A 21,532-nucleotide genomic window follows, 5' to 3' on the forward strand; every position below is an offset into this window, starting at 1 on the left:
AATTTGAAAAGCTCCTGTGACAGCCATCCTGTACGGTGCACCTGCACATTTCAAAAAGCCTTAGTCGCGCGCTCAAACGACTGTTTGGAATAGCGAGGAGAGCATCGCCAACGGATTTTTTTCTCTACAATTTACCCTATTTTTTTCAGAGAAACATTGAAGAAACGGTAGTTATATAGAAGATACAAACGAAAATGTCTTGAATTCAACATCTGGTACGTTTTTATGATGAAGATAGCTTTCTTTAACTAATGTAGTCGAACTAATTTAGCTAACTAGCTAACGTTAGTAAAAACAGATGGATAAATCCTGTTTTTTTTCTGGCGGATTTTTACAGATACCATACCAACCGTCCCTTGACAATGGGGTTCGAGGAAATGTACAATATCAAGGAGGAATGCCCGACAACTGTTTTGAAAAAAAATGAGGTCAACATAATTTCTCCGAAACAGAACATTGTACGAATATGGAATTTATTCATCGCCCTAACATCGTTGGTGGCTGTGACAGTGTCTTTATTTGAGGTAGGCAAACGTTAGCTATGTTCTTCCTTGTGAAATATTTCTGTAGCTATGTTGTCAGTATGCAGCACTACTGTTATCTTGGATCACTCCAATATGGTATCCTTCCGCGCGACAGGACACATTTAGAGTGAGTAAGGATTTCAGATCAGTCCAGTGTACGGGGTAGTGCTGCGGCTGAACCCCTTAAATACTTCCACCTCCTTCATTTTTCCAGTTTATCCCAGAGAGTATTTGCTTAGTAAGAGCTTTATGTTAAGAGTGTACAAACGCACAAGTATGCCCGCATGGAGCAGCTAGCTAGCTAGCCAGCCTCTCCATCAGGGTGCTCTGCTGCCCCCCACACTCGGTTTGGCTCATGCCAGCTATCTCGTTTGGGTTTTGTCCCTGTTTTTATTACTCGTGACAGTGTACAAACCTTGGCGATACTCTGTTTTGTCGGCCAGTACTGCGGGCGCTGAGGGGTTGTCTGTGTGACTTGTCTGTTCACTGTTCCCTTGGAAACTCACATCTCAGCTGTATTATACTAAGGGTTTGTGTGTAGCTGTGTGTACTATAGTTCTGTTGCACTACTTTACAGTACAGACAGTAACTCCTGTTCAGATATATACACTGCGGCATTGCACAGTGTGTAGCTGGGTTTACTATGTTTTTTTCTGTACAGACGTATCTATGGAAACTACTATACGTAACTATAGTAGTTTCCATTAACTCACATTACAGCTCTATTACACTTCTGTTTTTCACACCGTGTGTAGTGTGTAGCTGGGTTGGTGAGCAATAGTTTTTCTGTTACACTACTTTACAGTACATACAGTGACTATGCTAGCTAGTTTCACTTGGAAACTCACAGCTCATATCTATTACACTGTTTCAGTGTATATCTGGGTTAGCTATTATTATCTGATCCTGCTGGTCATCTATGAGAGGACTTGCCACCCCTCAGAGCCTGGTTCTTCTCTAGGGTTCTTCTTAGGTTCAAGCCTTTCTAGGGAGTTGTTTTCTATCCACCATGCTTCTTTTTCTGCATTGCTTGCTGTTTGGGGTTTTAGGCTGAGTTTCTGTACAGCACTTCGTGACATCGGCTGATGTAAAAATGACTATAAATACATTGATTGATTGAGCTATAGTACTCTTACACTACTTTACAGTACAGATAGTAACTATCCTAGTTTCCCTTAGAAACTCACATAACAGCTAGATGACACTACTGGTCATATGCAGTGTGTAGCTGGGGTTGCCATATGTTTCTGTTACACTGCAGGGTATACACTACCCGTTTCTTCACACAGAGAGAAATGTCAATTTCCAGTATGGCGTTTCGACGTTGAGAAATGCAAGGTGTCCCTGCCCACAGGCAGTGGACTGTGTCTAAGAACGGTGACAGTCGGCAGTCATCCTGGGGTGCTTGTCGCTGGCATTGGCAGATTCTCACAGGCCCAAAGGCCAAACTGAGAGCGGCAAGTGGAGTCCCCATGGGTACTGAACACAGTAATGGAAGGCTACAAACTCTAATTTTTTTAAATATTTTTTTAATTTTTTATTTCACCTTTATTTAACCAGGTAGGCTAGTTGAGAACAAGTTCTCATTTGCAACTGCGACCTGGCCAAGATAAAGCATAGCAGTGTGAACAGACAACACAGAGTTACACATGGAATAAACAATTAACAAGTCAATAACACAGTAGGAAAAAAAATGGGCAGTCTATATACAATGTGTGCAAAAGGCATGAGGAGGTAGGCGAATAATACAATTTTGCAGATTAACACTGGGGTGATAAATGATCAGATGGTCATGTACAGGTAGAGATATTGGTGTGCAAAAGAGCAGAAAAGTAAATAAATAAAAAAATAAAAAAACAGTATAAAAACAGTATGGGAATGAGGTAGGTGAAAATGGGTGGGCTATTTACCAATAGACTATGTACAGCTGCAGCGATCGGTTAGCTGCTCGGATAGCTGATGTTTGAAGTTGGTGAGGAGATAAAAGTCTCCAACTTCAGCGATTTTGCAGTTCGTTCCAGTCACAGGCAGCAGAGTACTGGAACGAAAGGCGGCCAAATGAGGTGTTGGCTTTAGGGATGATCAGTGAGATACACCTGCTGGAGCGCGTGCTACGGATGGGTGTTGCCATCGTGACCAGTGAACTGAGATAAGGCGGAGCTTTACCTAGCATGGACTTGTAGATGACCTGGAGCCAGTGGGTCTGGCGACGAATATGTAGCGAGGGCCAGCCGACTAGAGCATACAAGTCGCAGTGGTGGGTGGTATAAGGTGCTTTGGTGACAAAACGGACGGCACTATGATAGACTGCATCCAGTTTGCTGAGTAGAGTGTTGGAAGCCATTTTGTAGATGACATCGCCGAAATCGAGGATCGGTAGGATAGTCAGTTTTACTAGGGTAAGCTTGGCGGCGTGAGTGAAGGAGGCTTTGTTGCGGAATAGAAAGCCGACTCTTGATTTGATTTTCGATTGGAGATGTTTGATGTGAGTCTGGAAGGAGAGTTTGCAGTCTAGCCAGACACCTAGGTACTTATAGATGTCCACATATTCAAGGTCGGAACCATCCAGGGTGGTGATGCTAGTCGGGCATGCGGGTGCAGGCAGCGATCGGTTGAAAAGCATGCATTTGGTTTTACTCGCGTTTAAGAGCAGTTGGAGGCCACGGAAGGAGTGCTGTATGGCATTGAAGCTCGTTTGAGGTTAGATAGCACAGTGTCCAATGACGGGCCGAAAGTATATAGAATGGTGTCGTCTGCGTAGAGGTGGATCAGGGAATCGCCCGCAGCAAGAGCAACATCATTGATATATACAGAGAAAAGAGTCGGCCCGAGAATTGAACCCTGTGGCACCCCATAGAGACTGCCAGAGGACCGGACAGCATGCCCTCCGATTTGACACACTGAACTCTGTCTGCAAAGTAATTGGTGAACCAGGCAAGGCAGTCATCCGAGAAACCGAGGCTATTGAGTCTGCCGATAAGAATATGGTGATTGACAGAGTCGAAAGCCTTGGCGAGGTCGATGAAGACGGCTGCACAGTACTGTCTTTTATCGATGGCGGTAATGATATCGTTTAGTACCTTGAGCGTGGCTGAGGTGCACCCGTGACCGGCTCGGAAACCAGATTGCACAGCGGAGAAGGTACGGTGGGATTCGAGATGGTCAGTGACCTGTTTGTTGACTTGGCTTTCGAAGACCTTAGATAGGCAGGGCAGGATGGATATAGGTCTATAGCAGTTTGGGTCCAGGGTGTCTCCCCTTGAAGAGGGGGATGACTGCGGCAGCTTTCAATCCTTGGGGATCTCAGACGATATGAAAGAGAGGTTGAACAGGCTGGTAATAGGGGTTGCGACAATGGCGGCAGATAGTTTCAGAAATAGAGGGTCCAGATTGTCAAGCCCAGCTGATTTGTACGGGTCTAGGTTTTGCAGCTCTTTCAGAACATCTGCTATCTGGATTTGGGTAAAGGAGAACCTGGAGAGGCTTGGGCGAGGAGCTGCGGGGGGCGGAGCTGTTGGCCGAGGTTGGAGTAGCCAGGCGGAAGGCATGGCCAGCCGTTGAGAAGTGCTTATTGAAGCTTTCGATAATCGTGGATTTATCGGTGGAGACCGTGTTACCTAGCCTCAGTGCAGTGGGCAGCTGGGAGGAGGTGCTCTTGTTCTCCATGGACTTCACAGTGTCCCAGAACTTTTTGGAGTTGGAGCTACAGGATGCAAACTTCTGCCTGAAGAAGCTGGCCTTAGCTTTCCTGACTGACTGCGTGTATTGGTTCCTGACTTCCCTGAACAGTTGCATATCACGGGGGCTATTCGATGCTATTGCAGTCCGCCACAGGATGTTTTTGTGCTGGTCGAGGGCAGTCAGGTCTGGAGTGAACCAAGGGCTGTATCTGTTCTTGGTTCTGCATTTTTTGAACGGAGCATGCTTATCTAAAATGGTGAGGAAGTTACTTTTAAAGAATGACCAGGCATCCTCAACTGACGGGATGAGGTCAATGTCCTTCCAGGATACCCGGATAATTCTGATGCCGGCCACGGCTATAGTTCTGGTGCCTTTTAATGTCTCGGTCTTCTGGTGTTGAAGCCCTGGTTGACTGAATGTTTCCAAATGAGTTCAGATGAAGTGTTTCAACCTACATCCTAACCCGTCATTTTGGCCAAGGGTTCTGTCTGACAGACATGTTAATCGGCCATTACAATTGTCCACATATGCCCCTCTTTCTGTTGCGGGTGAACTAAGGGCTTCCCTCAGTTTGTTGTGCACGGCTGGGGCAATGGACACTTACTTTTCGCAGACAGACCCAATATGAACGTTTTATCAGTTTTCTTTTACTATGGTGAAAGAGTTCTGGGCCACAGCCTATCCAACTGGGCTCTCACATTGCGTTATGGACACTGTTACCGCTAGAGGTCTACCCATTATTGGAGGACCAAAAAAGCCGATACCGATTAATCGGACAATAAAATAAAATAAATATATATATATATATATGTATTTCTAATAATGACAATTACAACAATACTGAATTAACACTTATTTTAACTTTAATATAATACATCAATTAAATCAATTTAGCCTCAAGTAGATAATGAAACATTTGGTTTAAATGATGCAAAAACAAAGTGTTGGAGAAGAATATAAAAGTGCAATATGTGCTATGTAAGAAAGCTAACATTTCAGTTCCTTGCTCAGAGCATGAGAACATATGAAAGCTGATGGTTCCTTTTAACATGAGTCTTCAATATTCCCAGGTAAGAAGTTTTAGGTTGTGGTTATTATAGGACTATTTCCCTCTTTACCATTTGTATTTCATTAACCTTTGACTATTGGATGTTCTTATAGGCACTTTAGTATTGCCAGTGTAACAGTATAGCTTCCTCTCCTCGCTCCTCCCTGGGCTCGAACCAGCAACACAACGACAACAGCCACCACATTGAAGCAGCTTTACCCATGCAGAGCAAGGGAAACAACCACCCCAAGGCTCAGAGTGAGTGAAGTTTGAAACGCTATTAGCGCGTGCTAAATAGCCAGCCATTTCACTTCGGTCACACATCACGCACAATGAAGAGCTGCTGGCAAAACGCACAACAGTGCTGTTTGAATGAATGTTTACGCGCCTGCTTCTGCCTACCACCGCTCAGTCAGATACTTAGATACTTGTATGCTCAGTCAGATTATATGCAACACAGGACACGCTAGATAATATCTAGTAATATCATCAACCATGTGTAGTTAACTAGTGATTATGATTGATTGATTTGTTTTTTCTAAGATAAGTTTAATGCTAGCTAGCAACTTACCTTGGCTTCCTGCATTTGCGTAACAGGCAGTCAGTCTCCTTGTGGAGTGCAACGAGAGAGAGAGGCAGGTCGTTATTGCGTTGGACTAGTTAACTGTAAGGTTGCAAGATTGAATCCCCCGAGCTGACAAGGTGAAAATCGGTCTTTCTGCCCCTGAACGAGGCAGTTAACCAACCGTTCCTCGGCCGTCATTGAAAATAAGAATGTGTTCTTAACTGACTTGCCTAGTTAAATAAAGATTAAATACAGGTATAAAAAAAAAATTGGCGCCCAAAAATACAGATTTCCGATTGTTATGAAAACTTGAAATCGGCCCTAATTAATCTGCCATTCCAATTAATCGGTCGACCTCTAGTTACCGCAGCATTTCGGCTGCCCTGCCGTCTTTTGCCTTTGGTGGCACATTCTACTGGATGAGTAACTGCCTTACCTGGACGATTGCATAGTTTGCCCCATCCAGGGAACAGGCCACAACGGACACGAGGACCCTCTTGAACCACATTAGAGTTCTGGGCCTCACTGTAAATGAGGAGAAAAGTCACCTGACCCCCTCACAGAAGGTGATCTACCTCGAGATGTCCTTAGACTCGACTTTCATGAGGGCAACCAAATCCTATCCTACCTCAACCGTTTCTAGCTTGGACGAGCCATGTCGGTGTTGAGTAAATGTTGGCACTTTGTCTACTGATGGTGGCTTCACTGTTGGTTCCACTAGGCATTCTCCATCAGGCCACTTCAGTGATGGCCGGCATCCAAAACAACACAGACACAGTCAACTGTTGGTGATGTGTCTGTGTTCGCTATCCCGCTCCTTCCCGATCAGAGTTCTCCGCAGAGAGCTGATGTGCCCTGACGCTCTTTGATGGGTTGGGGTGCCATGTTCATAGGAATGGCGTACACTGGAGCACGCCATGGAGTGGTCAACAATTCAATGTGTTGGAGCTCAGGGTGGTTCACCTAGCTCTCCAACAGTTCCAGCCCAACCTGGTAGGACAGCATTTCCTGGTCCAATGGCTCGGGAGCTCTTGCCATGGGCGCAGAACTGCTTGGCATTACTGCAAGCAGCACATATCCCCGGGGTCCTGAACAATGCAGTGGACATGCTCTTGGACACCCTCAGGTGGTGCTCACTCACGATTGGTCGGCAACGAAGCCATTTCCCCTGATCACAGCTACGCTAGACAGGGTCATCGTGATGGGCCACCAGTGCCATCACAGCAGCAAGATTTGTAACCTGTGACCTGACCTGACAAGAAAAGGGCAACCAGTGAAGAACAAACACCATTGTAAATACAACCCATATTTCTGTTTATTTATTTTCCCTTTTGTACTGTAACCATTTGCACATTGTTAAAACACTGTATACAAACATAATGACATTTGAAATGTCTTTATTCTTTTGTAACTTCTGTGAGTGTGTCGTGTCTTTGTCTATGCCGGATTAAGTGCTATGACATGCTATTCTATAAAATCCTTTCTCCGTAATTAATATTACCTGATTGATGTAAATGTAATTAACTAGAGAGTCGGGGCACCACAAAATAATATTTATAGAGCTGTTATCTTCCGAATAAACTCTTAAAGACCTAGTAATACTTTACATCAATAGCAGTCAATAAGGGTTTTCATTTCAATGTTCATTTGAAATTGCTATGATTGTATTGTTCTTATTTAATGTCTCATTGAGAAGATAATTATTCACATGCATGTTTGTTTCTTAAAATCCCAAATTGTCCACATCATTTTGATAGCAGTCAATCGTCACCTTAATTCAGTCTCATCTGAAAGTTGTAAATTCTTGGTTATCTTCACGAACCCTGGCTAACAAGTTGAATCAGCAATACAAAATTGGAAAATGCAATAAATATTTACTCTGAGCTGTGCTTCGGTAGGTTGATGGTAGATGGTGTTTTTCTCCAAGTGTGCTGTGCCCGGTCAGGGCGCCATTACACAGACACAGGCAATACAGCAGTCTGATTGGCTTTTTGTTTGCTATCGATACAGAGACTCTCACATTGGATTGTGGAAACTATTACTACAGCATATCGGCTGGCCAACAGCCTCTGACCTCTTCTGTAGGGGCGCATTCTACTAGAGGAATAGCTACATCGTGGGCCCTGCTCCGAGGAGTTCCTCTCAGTGACATTTGCACCTTGGCCAGTTGGGCATCGTCTAGCACCTTTTCTAGGTACTATCTAGTCAATGTTGCTCCTGCCAATGAGGTGGGGATGGCTGTGCTGGTTGTTGCCTCCGCTTCACTGATTGGGGACGGAGGGACACTGCAACTATAACTGCCCTGAGCTCAGGCCTACGGGACTTTGCTCTCTGTCTGGGCCTTACCTAGTTCACGAATGAATCTGGTATTGTGATACCATATTGGCGTGATCCAATATAGTGCTACATAACGAAGGTTACGTATGTAACCACGGTTATGTGCACTATTGGATCAATCCAATCCTCTTTGTCTGTGATCTACGTAAAAAGACACGAGGTGGAAGTAGTGCGGTGGCAGCTATTTAAGGGGGTCAGCCTCAGCACTACCCAGTACATGGAACTAATCTGAAATCCTTACTTGGAATGTATCCTGCCGCACGGAAGGATACCATATTGGAGTGATCCAATAGGCAACATAACTGTGGGTATATACGTATCCTTCATTTAAGTCTACCACAGTACGAGTCATGATAAAAACCTAGTGGTCAAACACGAAAGTGGTTCCAATCGTTTTTCAACCATTCATTTTATCCCTAGTGGATTTTTAGAAACACTTCGAATAAGTGCTCTGTTTTGTGTAGGCTTACCCAGGCGTGAAGTTTTGATAAGCGTGTAAATCTCTCTCGGACAAGGTGACTTTTATTATCAACATAATCCCCTGTATTTACCCACCCCAAAATGAAATGCTAATTAGCTGCTAATGTGGCTATCATACAGAACTACAAATGCCTGTCTCAAGCTTCATGTCACTGACCAGTGCCATGAAGATCAGGATGAGACTGCCAAATCGAGGCAAAGGTAAGAATATCTGGATTAACTATCCAATGTTAGCTACATTTTGTAATTATTAAATTGGTTCAAGTTGTTTAAATTGACAATTCTGTTAACTGTCTTGGGCGATTTTTAAATTGAAAATGTCTGTTATCTAGCTAGCTAGCTCATGGTTAGCAAGTTAGCAACATTAGCTTGGCTAGATAGCTACATAAACCGTCTATTTGTCCAGCCATTTAAATGCATGAGAAATTAATAAAAACAAGTTTAACTTTCTTTGGCTTTTATAAACCAACATTATAGCTTGCTAGTTATCTAGCTAGCTAACTTATATGGTGAAGCTAGGGCTAGGCATTCTTGATAATGTTTGATATATAACTCATGCTCCACTCTCAAGTTGAACTTGTTGACTGATTCCATGGCGGCGGCTGTTAAGAAGAAGGGAGCAGCTGCGAACCAGAAGACTGCAGCCATGGCAGCACTGGTCCACACCTGCCCTGTCTGTCAGGTGATTAGTATTGGTTGGTACTGTAGGTTCCTCTCCATGTGTAGGCTATTGTACTGGCCTGTGTGGTACAATCTTTCATATGTGTAGTAGTTTGTTCCATCGTATTGCTTAGTTTGTCATTTTTGTCTACTTTGATTTCAAATCTAAGCCATAGATAATTTACTTCCTCCATTTTGTACTTGACCTTTATAGATGCAGACCAGAAGATATTCAAGCAGCACTTTGAGTAAGTAACATTCTTTCATCATTCACACACAGTAGACATTGTAAACCACCATGTTGTCAACAAAATGCTGTCCTCAATGCTTAAGTTGTATTGTCTATGGCTCAATTTGTGGAAATGCTGTGATCAATCATAATTGTTAATGTTGTGACTCACAGACACACGATGACCACGATTTGAATGCTGCAACAGACGGACTAACGTCAAGGGACACGCCTGGACCCCGAGTATGACTGGACATGGGCTGGATATTTGTGACACTGACCTAAAAGGGGTGCAGAAAGCACACCAGCACCCTATTTTATTTTTTATTCCATGACCAACCATCTCTATCTGCCTCTTATTCGACACTATGCCTCTTATGCCCTATGGTCCCTTAACTTCAGACACTATAAACCTACCCTACCTTTTGCCTATGCTGCTTCCTTCACTTGTTCTTCTCCTGATTTGATAACATCTAGACTCACTAACAATTTTAAGTGTTGCGGTGTACTGTTTTTGCTACCTTTTTCTCACCTGTGTAACGATGTCCTGCTTATTCTGGGGTTCAGACTGAATGCATGAATGCAGTGGAAAATGTGCTGCTCACAATTAACAGCAGCAACATGGACCTGTTAAATTGACCAGAAGGGTGTTGATATAGCTGAGTTTAGGCATGGCTTCCTGGACCTGTTACATTGACCAGAAGGGTGTTGATATAGCTGAGTTTAGGCATGGCTTCCTGAACCTGTTACATTGACCAGAAGGGTGTTGATATAGCTGAGTTTAGGCATGGCTTCCTGAACCTGTTACATTGACCAGAAGGGTGTTGATATAGCTGAGTTTAGGCATGGCTTCCTGGACCTGTTACATTGACCAGAAGGGTGTTGATATAGCTGAGTTTAGGCATGGCTTCCTTGACCTGTTAAATTGACCAGAAGGGTGTTGATATAGCTGAGTTTAGGCATGGCTTCCTGGACCTGTTACATTGACCAGAAGGGTGTTGATATAGCTGAGTTTAGGCATGGCTTCCTGGACCTGTTACATTGACCAGAAGGGTGTTGATATAGCTGAGTTTAGGCATGGCTTCCTGGACCTGTTACATTGACCAGGGTGTTGATAGCTGAGTTTAGGCACCAGAAGAAGGGTGTTGATATAGCTGAGTTTAGGCATGGCTTCCTGGACCTGTTACATTGACCAGAAGGGTGTTGATATAGCTGAGTTTAGGCATGGCTTCCTGGACCTGTTACATTGACTGACCAGAAGGGTGTTGATATAGCTGAGTTTAGGCATGGCTTCCTGGACCTGTTACATTGACCAGAAGGGTGTTGATATAGCTGAGTTTAGGCATGGCTTCCTGGACCTGTTACATTGACCAGAAGGGTGTTGATATAGCTGAGTTTAGGCATGGCTTCCTGGACCTGTTACATTGACCAGAAGGGTGTTTGATATAGCTGAGTTTAGGCATGGCTTCCTGGACCTGTTACATTGACCAGAAGGGTGTTGATATAGCTGAGTTTAGGCATGGCTTCCTGGACCTGTTACATTGACCAGAAGGGTGTTGATATAGCTGAGTTTAGGCATGGCTTCCTGGACCTGTTACATTGACCAGAAGGGTGTTGATATAGCTGAGTTTAGGCATGGCTTCCTGGACCTGTTACATTGACCAGAAGGGTGTTGATATAGCTGAGTTTAGGCATGGCTTCCTGGACCTGTTACATTGACCAGAAGGGTGTTGATATAGCTGAGTTTAGGCATGGCTTCCTGGACCTGTTACATTGACTGACCAGAAGGGTGTTGATATAGCTGAGTTTAGGCATGGCTTCCTGGACCTGTTACATTGACCAGAAGGGTGTTGATATAGCTGAGTTTAGGCATGGCTTCCTGGACCTGTTACATTGACCAGAAGGGTGTTGATATAGCTGAGTTTAGGCATGGCTTCCTGGACCTGTTACATTGACCAGAAGGGTGTTGATATAGCTGAGTTTAGGCATGGCTTCCTGGACCTGTTACATTGACCAGAAGGGTGTTGATATAGCTGAGTTTAGGCATGGCTTCCTTGTTTTCAGTCTGTTAAATGTGTTTCTCATTTCTTATTTGTTCTCGTCTAATTCTTAAACTGGAAAAGCAGAAGAATCTGTGCGCTATTGGATAGTTATAACAGTTCATATGGTGCTCATCAATGTCACAGGTTTGTGGTATTGATTAATAAATCATTGAATGAATACTTAAATTCAGATGTTTATATGTTATGTCTAAAAGTCATATGTATGCATTGTTTACTATTTTGATTTCTTTAAAACAATGTAATTGTTGGAGTGCAGGTGTTTGACTTGATTGATGGGAGACTAAGTGCATTCCTGTCAAATAAATATGCTTAATTTATTCATGATTTTGGATACATTCTACAATGGGTTAATCCGGCATTGAATCTGCAACAGAACATGTCAACAAGTAAGTTCTGAATTTCTTTAATACAGTGGTGTGTTCTGACACCATGAATTGAAATAGATTTCACCTGGTTCATATAGTTACCAGAAATTATAAGGGATTAAATAACGACCTCCACCGGCTAATGGAGAGGAGGATCTGGTAAAATAAGGGTGTCGCTAATATCATGTAGGTAGGTAGCAAGCTAGCTATATAGCTTCTTTGCAGAAAACGTACCTAGTATTCATGGCACATTTATACATATGTGTCTACCACAGTACGAGACAAGACCAAATGCCAAAAAAAAATATGGGACTGTACATTAGTGTTCAATAAATATTTCATTTTTGCCCTTCTTACATCAACTGATATCTCAAAGTGCTGTACAGAATACCCAGCCTAAAACCCCCAACAGCAAGCAATGCAGGTGTAGAAGCACGGTGGCTAGGAAAAACTCCCTAGAAAGGGAGTCAAGGTAGCTAGTAGCTAGCTAGCTGACAGTAAAGGTGTCAGAGGTAAGGTGTCAGCTAGAGGTGACGTGCAGGATTCGTCGTCTTACATGATGTCTATTTTTATGCTAATATATACTGAACAAAAATATAAATGCAACATGCAACAATTTCAATGATTTTACTGAGTTACAGTTCATATAAGGGGCGGATCCATGGGCGGTCCTCGGAGGGCATAGGCCCACCCACTTGGGAGCCAGGCCCAGCCAATTAGTTTTTCCCCACAAAAGGGCCATATGACAGACATAAATACTCTTTATTGTCATCAGCTGGCTGGATGTCTGGTCTCAGACGATCCCGCAGGTGAAGAAGCCGCATGTGGAGGTCCTGGGCTGGAGTGATTACACGTGGTCTGCGGTTGTGAGGCCAGTTGGACTTATCATGTCAAATTCTCTAAAATGACGTTGGAAGCGGCTTATGATAGAGAAATTAACATTCAGTTCTCTGGCAACATCTCTGGTGGACATTCCTGCTGTTGGCATGCCAATTGCACCATCCCTCAAAACTTGAGATATCTGTGGCATAGTGTTGTGTGACAAAATTGCACGTTTTAGAGTGGCCTTTTATTGTCCCCAGAAAAAAAGTGTACCTGTGTAATGATCATGCTGTTTAATCAGCTTTTGATATTCCACTCCTATCAGGTGGGTGGACTATCTTGGCAATGAAGAAATGCTCACTAACGGATGTAAACAAATGGGTGCACAAAATTTGAGAGAAATATGCTTTTTGTGCGTATGGAAAATTTCTGTGATCTTTTATTTCAGCTCATGAGACATGGGACCAACACTTTACATGTTGTGTTTATATTTTTGTTCAGTGTATGTATATATATATATATATATATATATATATATACGGTAAGTCACCTTGTCCGAGAGAGATTTACACAGTTATCAAAACATCACGTAAGGGTAAGCCTACACGAAACACTTTCTAAAATCCGACAAAGGACAAAATTAATGGTGAAAAAACTATTGGAACTATTTCCGTGTTTGACCGTTAGGTTTTATGGGTATTTTATGACCCGTCCACTGTGGGGCTCAATATTACCTTGTGTGTAAGCTAGCTAGAATAACGGTAGCTAGTGATCAGGGCAAGTGCTGTGCTACAACACTACAAAGTCAGATTTAAAGGGGCAATCTGCAGTTGCTACAGCTATTTTTGGACTTAAAAAAAAATTAATGATATGTACCCATTGATTCTTGACGACTATAACTTATGTCTCATTATCTTAGTTTAACTGTCGTAACCCATCAGAACCCAAAATAGGTTATAGCTTGTTTTTTTTCTCTATTTGTAAACAAAGTACCCTGTGTGGCCTCATCATGGTTAAAACTAGAATTTTGATGTCATGGATTGTCAGTCCTTGCATCCATAGCGCTGTCTATGAATTTGAGTGGTTAAATTTCTCCAGCAAAATATCAATTTAATTCTTATCAAAACATTATTAGACATTTATATAATATTATAAAGAAATACTGATATTTTAGCACAATTACAGTAAATTAGCATATTCTGTCAAACCAAAATATATATATTTTTCCCTTAAATAATAATCTGCAACTTTTCTTTTCAAAGGACAACCCACACTAGTACTAAAAAGCTGATTTACGATAATTTGAATATAGTATCATTTCGTTTTTAGAAATGTTAAGTAAATATCATTTTTGTTTGTGGTATTTATGTCGTAAAAACGACTGCTATTTAAAGGGCCGGTACACCCAGTATTTTAATATACTTAATTTTATCGACAAAAGTGATCCATCCATTCATCCTGAGAGACAATGACAAAAAATACGGTTTCGTTTTCTTTATTTACTTACCTCACATCCAGCATTAGCATCGCTACTAGAGAATCAATAGGTGTGTTAGGGCTTATGGTAGGATACCTAGAAAAGCATGCCCAAATCCTCCAAGTCTCTTTAAATCAAATGTTATAGCAAACCAAATACCATAATAAGTTGCACATATAGAATATTGGAGTATATTATAGGAATTCTATAATATTTCCTGTAAAATAACTTTTTTTTCTGAGAACACACACCAATACAGCACTATGTGTACATATAGATGGGTAGCTGGTTTCTGTATTACAGTTCTACCAAGTATTCATTCCACTGAAATTGTTTTATAAGCTGTTTTGAATGCAACTAAGCATATATGTAAGGTAATATTGATTGTAAAAAAAAATATATGCACTGTATATAATTTTTATAATTTTATATACCATATAAGGCCGTTTTTTGCACTAGATTGCAGGAAATGGCATTTATATGTGTTCAAAAAATCTCTGAGTCCAAAGGAGGGTCCCCCCACAGCCATACTCAGAAGCACCACCTTGTTAAAACATCCATTGGCGGATTTTTATATGCGCTAAAATAAGATTATTTTGGTTTTGTACACAGCCATATGATATGTGGTATAGAAAAGTACAATCTTAGGCGAATGCATGGGGAGCTATATCTCTGCAGATGATCTGTCTATCTGCTCAAAATCACTGAGACAGATCCCCCTCCAGCTAACCTTTTTGTTTTGTTTTTAGCTGTTCTTCAACTCCGCTATCCCTGTCGTTGTCGGGATAAGATACTGCCTGGATGTGATCTTCCTGTTGAACATCATCTCACGCTTTTACATTGGATATGAAAGTAATGGTGTAGTCATAATTGATTCTAAACCAGTGCAGAGAAAATATCTCCGAACATGGTTTATCATGGACCTGTTGGCTGTTCTTCCCTTTGAGACTCTGAGATATGCCTCGCCTGAATTGCATTTTATGCATATCAATCGATGTCTAAGAGTCTTACGGCTGTTTGACATAATATGTAAGTTTCTTGATTTCATTTGATTGTTTTATTGTACAATAGTGATGACATTAATCACTACTGTATTTGTAAACCACCTAAAGCCCTAACGTAAAAAAAAAAGGAATAATGGTACATGTTAATGATTAACATAATGACAACAAGATAAAATTATAGAATTCTATTTGCTGTGGCAAAAAAAAACAGCTTAATTTATATTGTAAAAATTCTTCCAAAACTGCAAATTAATCCAATCTTAACCTGTATATACTGTCTCATTGTTTCAATTAAGCGTCCTTTGGAAAAGAACCTGACACCAACAAGATACATGTTGCAGTCCTGAATTCCTTTTCTATTGTTGTCCTCAGTGTTCAAGTCTCTGCGTGTGCCTGGTGAGTTGGTATTTTAGTCAAAATTACATGGCCCTTCAAACCACCCACCATTCAAAGGCCCCTTTACAAGTAATACTATGACATTGACATGGTTTTTCCTTCAGTCTCAAGATGGAAGATAAAATACTTGCATTTTAAAGTTGAATTCCTTATTATCTTCTTTATTTTTGCATACTAGGTACAATCAGGTGTGTATAGCTGCTCATGGTGGCCATCCAAGGGAGTGTCCAAAAGAGGAGAACTGGTTACAGCTGTTGCCAGAGTGTAAGTTTTAGAGTTTTCTTCTTTGCAAAATGAGGTAGTTAGCTTGGTACTGTATGTATGTAGAGCAGGGCTCTACAGTGCAACCATTTTACTCACATATGCGCCTAAATATTTTGCTGTGCAACCTGTAATTTTCATCTAGGAGGGAAAAAAGAGTCAGCATAGAGCCCTGATGTAGAGCAAAACATTCTCTAATGACTGGAAACAGAGATGGGATTTGTTTCATAAGTGTTGATCAACGATGTAATCCCATCATTGGTGTTAATAAACATGTTGACAACACTAAGATGTTAATACATGTATCATTGTAGGTGCATGTATGAATGAGTCATTGTTATGTATTGAATTCAATGTTTTTTCTTGAAGTCTCAACCAATTTGACAGGAGTAACAGATTTTGAGTTTTATGCCACGTCACTATACTGGTCTGCAATAACTCTATGTTCTGTGGGGTAAGTAAGTTGCTTTTTAGTGAGTTTAAATATATATATAATTTTTTACCAGTACCACTTTTATATAGTGAGCGATGTTAGACAAAGGCAGGGTAGCCTAGTGGTTAGAGCGTTGGACTAGTAACCAAAAGGTTGCAAGTTCGAATCCCCGAGCTGACAAGGTACAAATCTGTCGTTCTGCCCCTGAACAGGCAGTTAACCCACTGTTCCTAGGCCGTCATTGAAAATAAGAATTTGTTCTTAACTGAATTGCCTAGTAAAATAAAGGTAAAAAAAATAATAAGGCTATTAAACATCACAAAATAACCATCTGGGTTACCTATAACTACATGGATGCTTTGTGACGTTCTCCATACATTTGTGTTCCCCTGTATTTGCATTAGTTTGTTTTTGATGGGCACAGGTGTTTTGTATTGAATGCTTTAGAATACTGGTCATTTTTCATAAAGAACTGAAAGTATAATAATATTTAGATTTTCTTAGCTATGGAGACATACATGCTATGAAGATCCCGGAGGTTATGGTTGCCTCACTGGTAATGGTGCTTGGTTTATTTGCCTTCATTGGAGTCATCGCAACTGGAATGAGCTCCATCATTAGCAATCTGGATGCCCGGAGAGGAAGGTTCTGCCATCGAATGGAGTCCATTTGTCTTCATATGGTATATCTCAACACCCATTGACATAATTAAGTGATAATGCCCGAGAATACGGTGTTTGGAGGATATATTGGCACGTGTGTTGTTAGGGAAAACCTTGTCAATATGTCCTCCAAACACCGGTTTCGAGGGTATTATCACTTTTATACAACGGGTTACCAAAATATTCAAATAATGATTGACATATTTTAATTAAAAATGTTATTTTGATTAATTTATTCATACTATTTTATTCTTCCACAAGATATAGTCCCGACACAAATCTAGGGTTACTACCCAAGCCTGTTGGTCGTTCGTTCTATCGGTTCGGTAGCTAGAGACGCGACCCAGGTGTTCAGTCTTTTTGTTCTGTATCTATGGCAGTCGTTCTAAGTGTTCCATTGCCATACTGGCTGGCACCGTTCTTATCCCTTACTTGCTGGCTAGCCAACTACGGCTAACTTACAGTCACGCCAAAAAGTGCAGCCAGAATAACAGCAAAGTAGATTCATTTTCATTTGTTTAAGCTGTTTTCTAAAGACATTTATTTGGATACATCCATAACAATGAGCTAATGAGGCGTGATTTCACCTGGCATAGAAAATGTGCTCACTCATCAGGACACTGTTGTTCAAAGGAGCTAGCCAACAACACAGCTAACACACTTCAAACTCAAGCTGGAATGGCTGCAAACAAGCTGCAATAGATTTTGTTTTATCTTTTTTCAATTGACATTTCTTTGCATATATCCCCCAAAAATTATGCCAGCTGATTAATGATTTCGTCTGGCTGAGAAATGCTGCCTGCTTGTCTGTCTCGTCCCGACACGTTCATTACTATGGGACAGCTGGAGATCCAATTTGGATATTGAAACAATGTTGCAAATGTCGGAGAGACAGACAGGAAGGTTTATACAAATCTCTGCTGTTAAAAACTAAATGTTAGTCTAAAAGACGTGAGATAATGTCTAGATGCTTTTTATAGTGGAGATCAAGTTAATAAATTGCTTGGCTGGGCTGATTAGACAGTGGATAGGCAGTTTAACGTCATAGATTTAGCCGATGGTAACTTGTGGAATAGACACCGTCTAGAATCCAGTTTGAACCAATCTGCATTCAGGATGTATAAAAAATGAATAATCGTGATAAAAACAAACAGCTTTTCTTTGTCTTTTTCAGAAACAAATGGGATTGCCAGAGGAAGTTCAAACATGGGTGCATAAATATTACTATTATCTGTGGACGCATCGCAAAGGCAGTATAATCTCTGGCCTACTGGATGACCTTCCTTTTGTGCTACATTCAGAAATATCCTCTGCTTGTTACAAACCTCTGATGAAAAAGGTACGATTTGTTTTAATGTGTAGCTTGGTTTGGTCAGCCATGTATGATCCTTATAGTACTCAGATAAAGTCAAATGCTTGAACTGTTGAGACAATGAGTATTCAATGTTTTGTATTCTCTTTCAGACATCCCTGTTTCATGATACCGAAGATGGCTTCAAAAGGGCTTTGTCACTTAAATTCAACACCTACACATACAGTCCTGGACAAATTTTGGCAAAGCCTGGAGAAATCAATCAAAATGCATACTACATTGAACATGGAGTGGTGCAGGTACATTTAGTTTTATCTATGAATATCAGCAGTCATCACTTTGATGCCATCATAATGAATAATAGTTTTTCATTCAACATGATTAAACTAGTTAGTACAAAACTGTAATCGATCATCCAAGTCTTTACCAAACTAAAGTGAAAATGTATAGTCCTATGCTGTAAACATTGAGTGTCCAACCAAATTTATATTTCCATATTTCAAAATGAATTCATTAGAAAATTGCTTTCGTTTACAAATTATTATGCCCTCTTTACAGGTATTAGGAGATAATCATTGTGACAAAGTTGCCCGTTTGCTACCTGGATCGTTAATTGGAGAGGTATGGCAAAGAGCATCACGTCTGTTTTGATATTTTGAAGTATTTAAAAAAAAAAATGTTTTAATGTGTTTGTAAGCTATTCCATGGGCTTATGCATCATGTGTGTGTAAAATATGATTATTGTCCTTCAAGGCTTATCTGATGTACAGAATTCCGAGAAACACTACGATTTGTGCAGCAACATTGTGTGAAATTTGTGTGTTGGAACGCAGTGATCTTCTTGCATTGTTTGCGGATTACCCAGAAGGTAGGTATAGTTTTTTAAAATCACATTTTGATAGAACATATTGTTTAATGTAGTGTACATCCCTTGAAATCTGTTCTTTGAAATCTGCATTTTCTGTGACATTACAAATACTGTCATATTGCAAAACAAAATATCTTCAACAGCTGGTTTGAAGATAGCAAGAACAGCTCAAAAACGGCTGCATAATGTTAAGCATCCTATTAGGGAAGCCTTTGCTCTAGGAGTGGCATCGAACCCCCAGAATGTGGTTTTTCAGAAGGATTTAAGTGTAAATCTGTTGGTAAGTATGAGTTATATCACAAGCCATTTCATCCAGTGTTGATGCTTCAGCGATGAACAGTACCAGTCAAAAGTTTGGACACACCTACTCATTCAAGGGTTTTTCTTTATTTGAACTATTTTCTACATTGTAGAATAATAGTGCAGATGTCAAAACCATGAAATAACACATATGGAATCATATAGTAATGTTAGCAGTTGATGTTATTCTTTCATTTGACTTTTATTTAACTAGGCAAGTCAGTTAAGAACAAATTCTTATTTTCAATGACCGCCTAGGAACAGTGGGTTAACTGCCTTGTTCAGGGCCAGAACGACAGATTTTTGCCTTGTCAGCTCAGGGATTTAATATTGCAACCTTGCGGTTACAAGTCCAACGCTCTAACCACTAGGCTACCTGCCGCCACTTAATAACACAGACCCCAAAGCAAATCAGGGGGAGGTAAATAGGGTTATTCAAAGAGGATAAATCATAGTTATGCTGAGAGGTAGATGGTAGATGGACGTTCCTTCCCTGTCCTCAGTGATTCTCTCCTGTGATTCTCTCCACAGAACAAAGGGACAGAATGTAGTTTTATAACCCAGCCCTAGCCTGTGATTGACCAATTACAATTCCTTGCAATAAAACTGTGCCAATGGCCAAATAACAAGTATCCTATTTCAGGTTGGACCAATAAGCACGTGCCATATGTAGCTATAAGTTCAGGACTGACATTCCTAACAGATGTTGAACTGAAAACCAACTATTTCCATTGATAATTCCCTATTGACTGTTAGTACTCCATTGAGCTCTCGTCCTCTGCGTTGTGTATTTATCGTTGAAATATTCTTACAGTAACCCAAAAAATGTTAAACAAATCAAAATACATTTGACATTTTAGATTCTTCAAAGTAGCCATCCTTTGCCTTGATGACAGCTTTGTATGCTCTTGGCATTCTCTCAACCTGCTTCACCTGGAATGCTTTTCCAACGGTCCAACTCATCCCAAACCATCTCAATTGGGTTGAGGTCGGGTAATTGTGGAGGCCAGGTCATCTGATGCAGCACTCCATCACTCTCCTTCTTGGTCAAATAGCCCTTACACAGCCTGGAGGTGTGTTGGGTCATTGTCCTGTTGAAAACAAATGATAGTCCCACTAAGTGCAAACCAGATGGGATGGAGTATTGCTGCAGAATGCTGTGGCAGCCATGCTGGTTAAGTGTGCTTTGAATTCTAAATAAATCACTGACAGTGTCACCAGCAAAGCACCTCTGCTTGTTTGAGCTGTTCTTGCCGTAATATGGACTTGGTCTTTTACCAAATAGGGATATCTTCTGTATACCACCCCTACCTTGTCACAACACAACTGATTGGCTCAAACGCATTAAGAAGGAAATTCCACAAATTAACTTTTAACAAGGCACACCTGTTACTTGAAATACATTCCAGGTGACTACCTCGTGAAGGTGGTTGAGAGAATGCCAAGAGTGTGCAAAGCTGTCATCAAGGCATAGGGTGGCTACTTTAAAGAATTTCAAATATAAAATATATTTAGATTTGTTTAACAATGGTTGCTACATGATTCCATATGTGTTATTTCATAGTTTTGATGTCTTCACTATTATTCTACAATGTAGAAAATTGTAAAAAATAAAGAAAAAACCTGGAATGAGTAGGTATGGCCAAACCTTTGACTGGTACTGCACGTCTATTTGACTTGGCGTGATGTTATTGTATTTAATTATTTTCCTTTTCAGCCAAGGGATCAGAAGATTTTTACATTGTTTATGGAATATCTTGCAAACCAGTCCCACAATGTCTCTTCACCAGTTAAAACATCTACAGATGTGAAACGGGTAGGTTAGATGAACGAAGCAAATTGCTCAGAAATAAGAGAACATTTATTTAATTGTACAGTTGAAGTCGGAAGTTTACATACACTTAGGTTGGAGTCATTAAAACTCGTTTTGTTCAACCACCACTAATTTCTTCTTAACAAACTATAGTTTTGGCAAGTTTTGTGGCAAGCTTTGTGCATGACACAAGTAATTTTCCCAACAATTGTTTACAGACAGATTATTTAAC

General features: G+C 40.8%; 1 protein-coding gene across 2 annotated transcripts in view; it reads left to right on the forward strand.

Annotated features, from left to right (window-relative positions):
• Positions 1-71: 71 nt before the first annotated feature.
• Positions 72-21,532, forward strand: part of LOC115136139 (uncharacterized) — a 35,345-nt gene continuing 13,884 nt past the window's right edge. The window contains exons 1-13 of one of the 2 annotated variants that reach the window (XM_065023931.1): positions 72-215; positions 338-524; positions 15,001-15,280; positions 15,552-15,651; positions 15,830-15,915; positions 16,282-16,366; positions 16,850-17,027; positions 18,182-18,346; positions 18,472-18,618; positions 18,878-18,940; positions 19,073-19,187; positions 19,331-19,467; positions 21,205-21,303. In XM_065023931.1, the coding sequence (XP_064880003.1) occupies positions 363-524; positions 15,001-15,280; positions 15,552-15,651; positions 15,830-15,915; positions 16,282-16,366; positions 16,850-17,027; positions 18,182-18,346; positions 18,472-18,618; positions 18,878-18,940; positions 19,073-19,187; positions 19,331-19,467; positions 21,205-21,303 (1,617 nt within the window). In that variant the 5' untranslated portion in view covers positions 72-215; positions 338-362. Of the gene's footprint in view, positions 216-337; positions 525-15,000; positions 15,281-15,551; positions 15,652-15,829; positions 15,916-16,281; positions 16,367-16,849; positions 17,028-18,181; positions 18,347-18,471; positions 18,619-18,877; positions 18,941-19,072; positions 19,188-19,330; positions 19,468-21,204; positions 21,304-21,532 lie in introns of those variants that run through there. The other variant, XM_065023930.1, reaches the window with a different exon arrangement.

The sequence above is a fragment of the Oncorhynchus nerka genome, linkage group LG10 (genome assembly GCF_034236695.1).
Source record: "Oncorhynchus nerka isolate Pitt River linkage group LG10, Oner_Uvic_2.0, whole genome shotgun sequence".
In the NCBI taxonomy this organism is placed as follows: Eukaryota; Metazoa; Chordata; class Actinopteri; order Salmoniformes; family Salmonidae; genus Oncorhynchus; species Oncorhynchus nerka.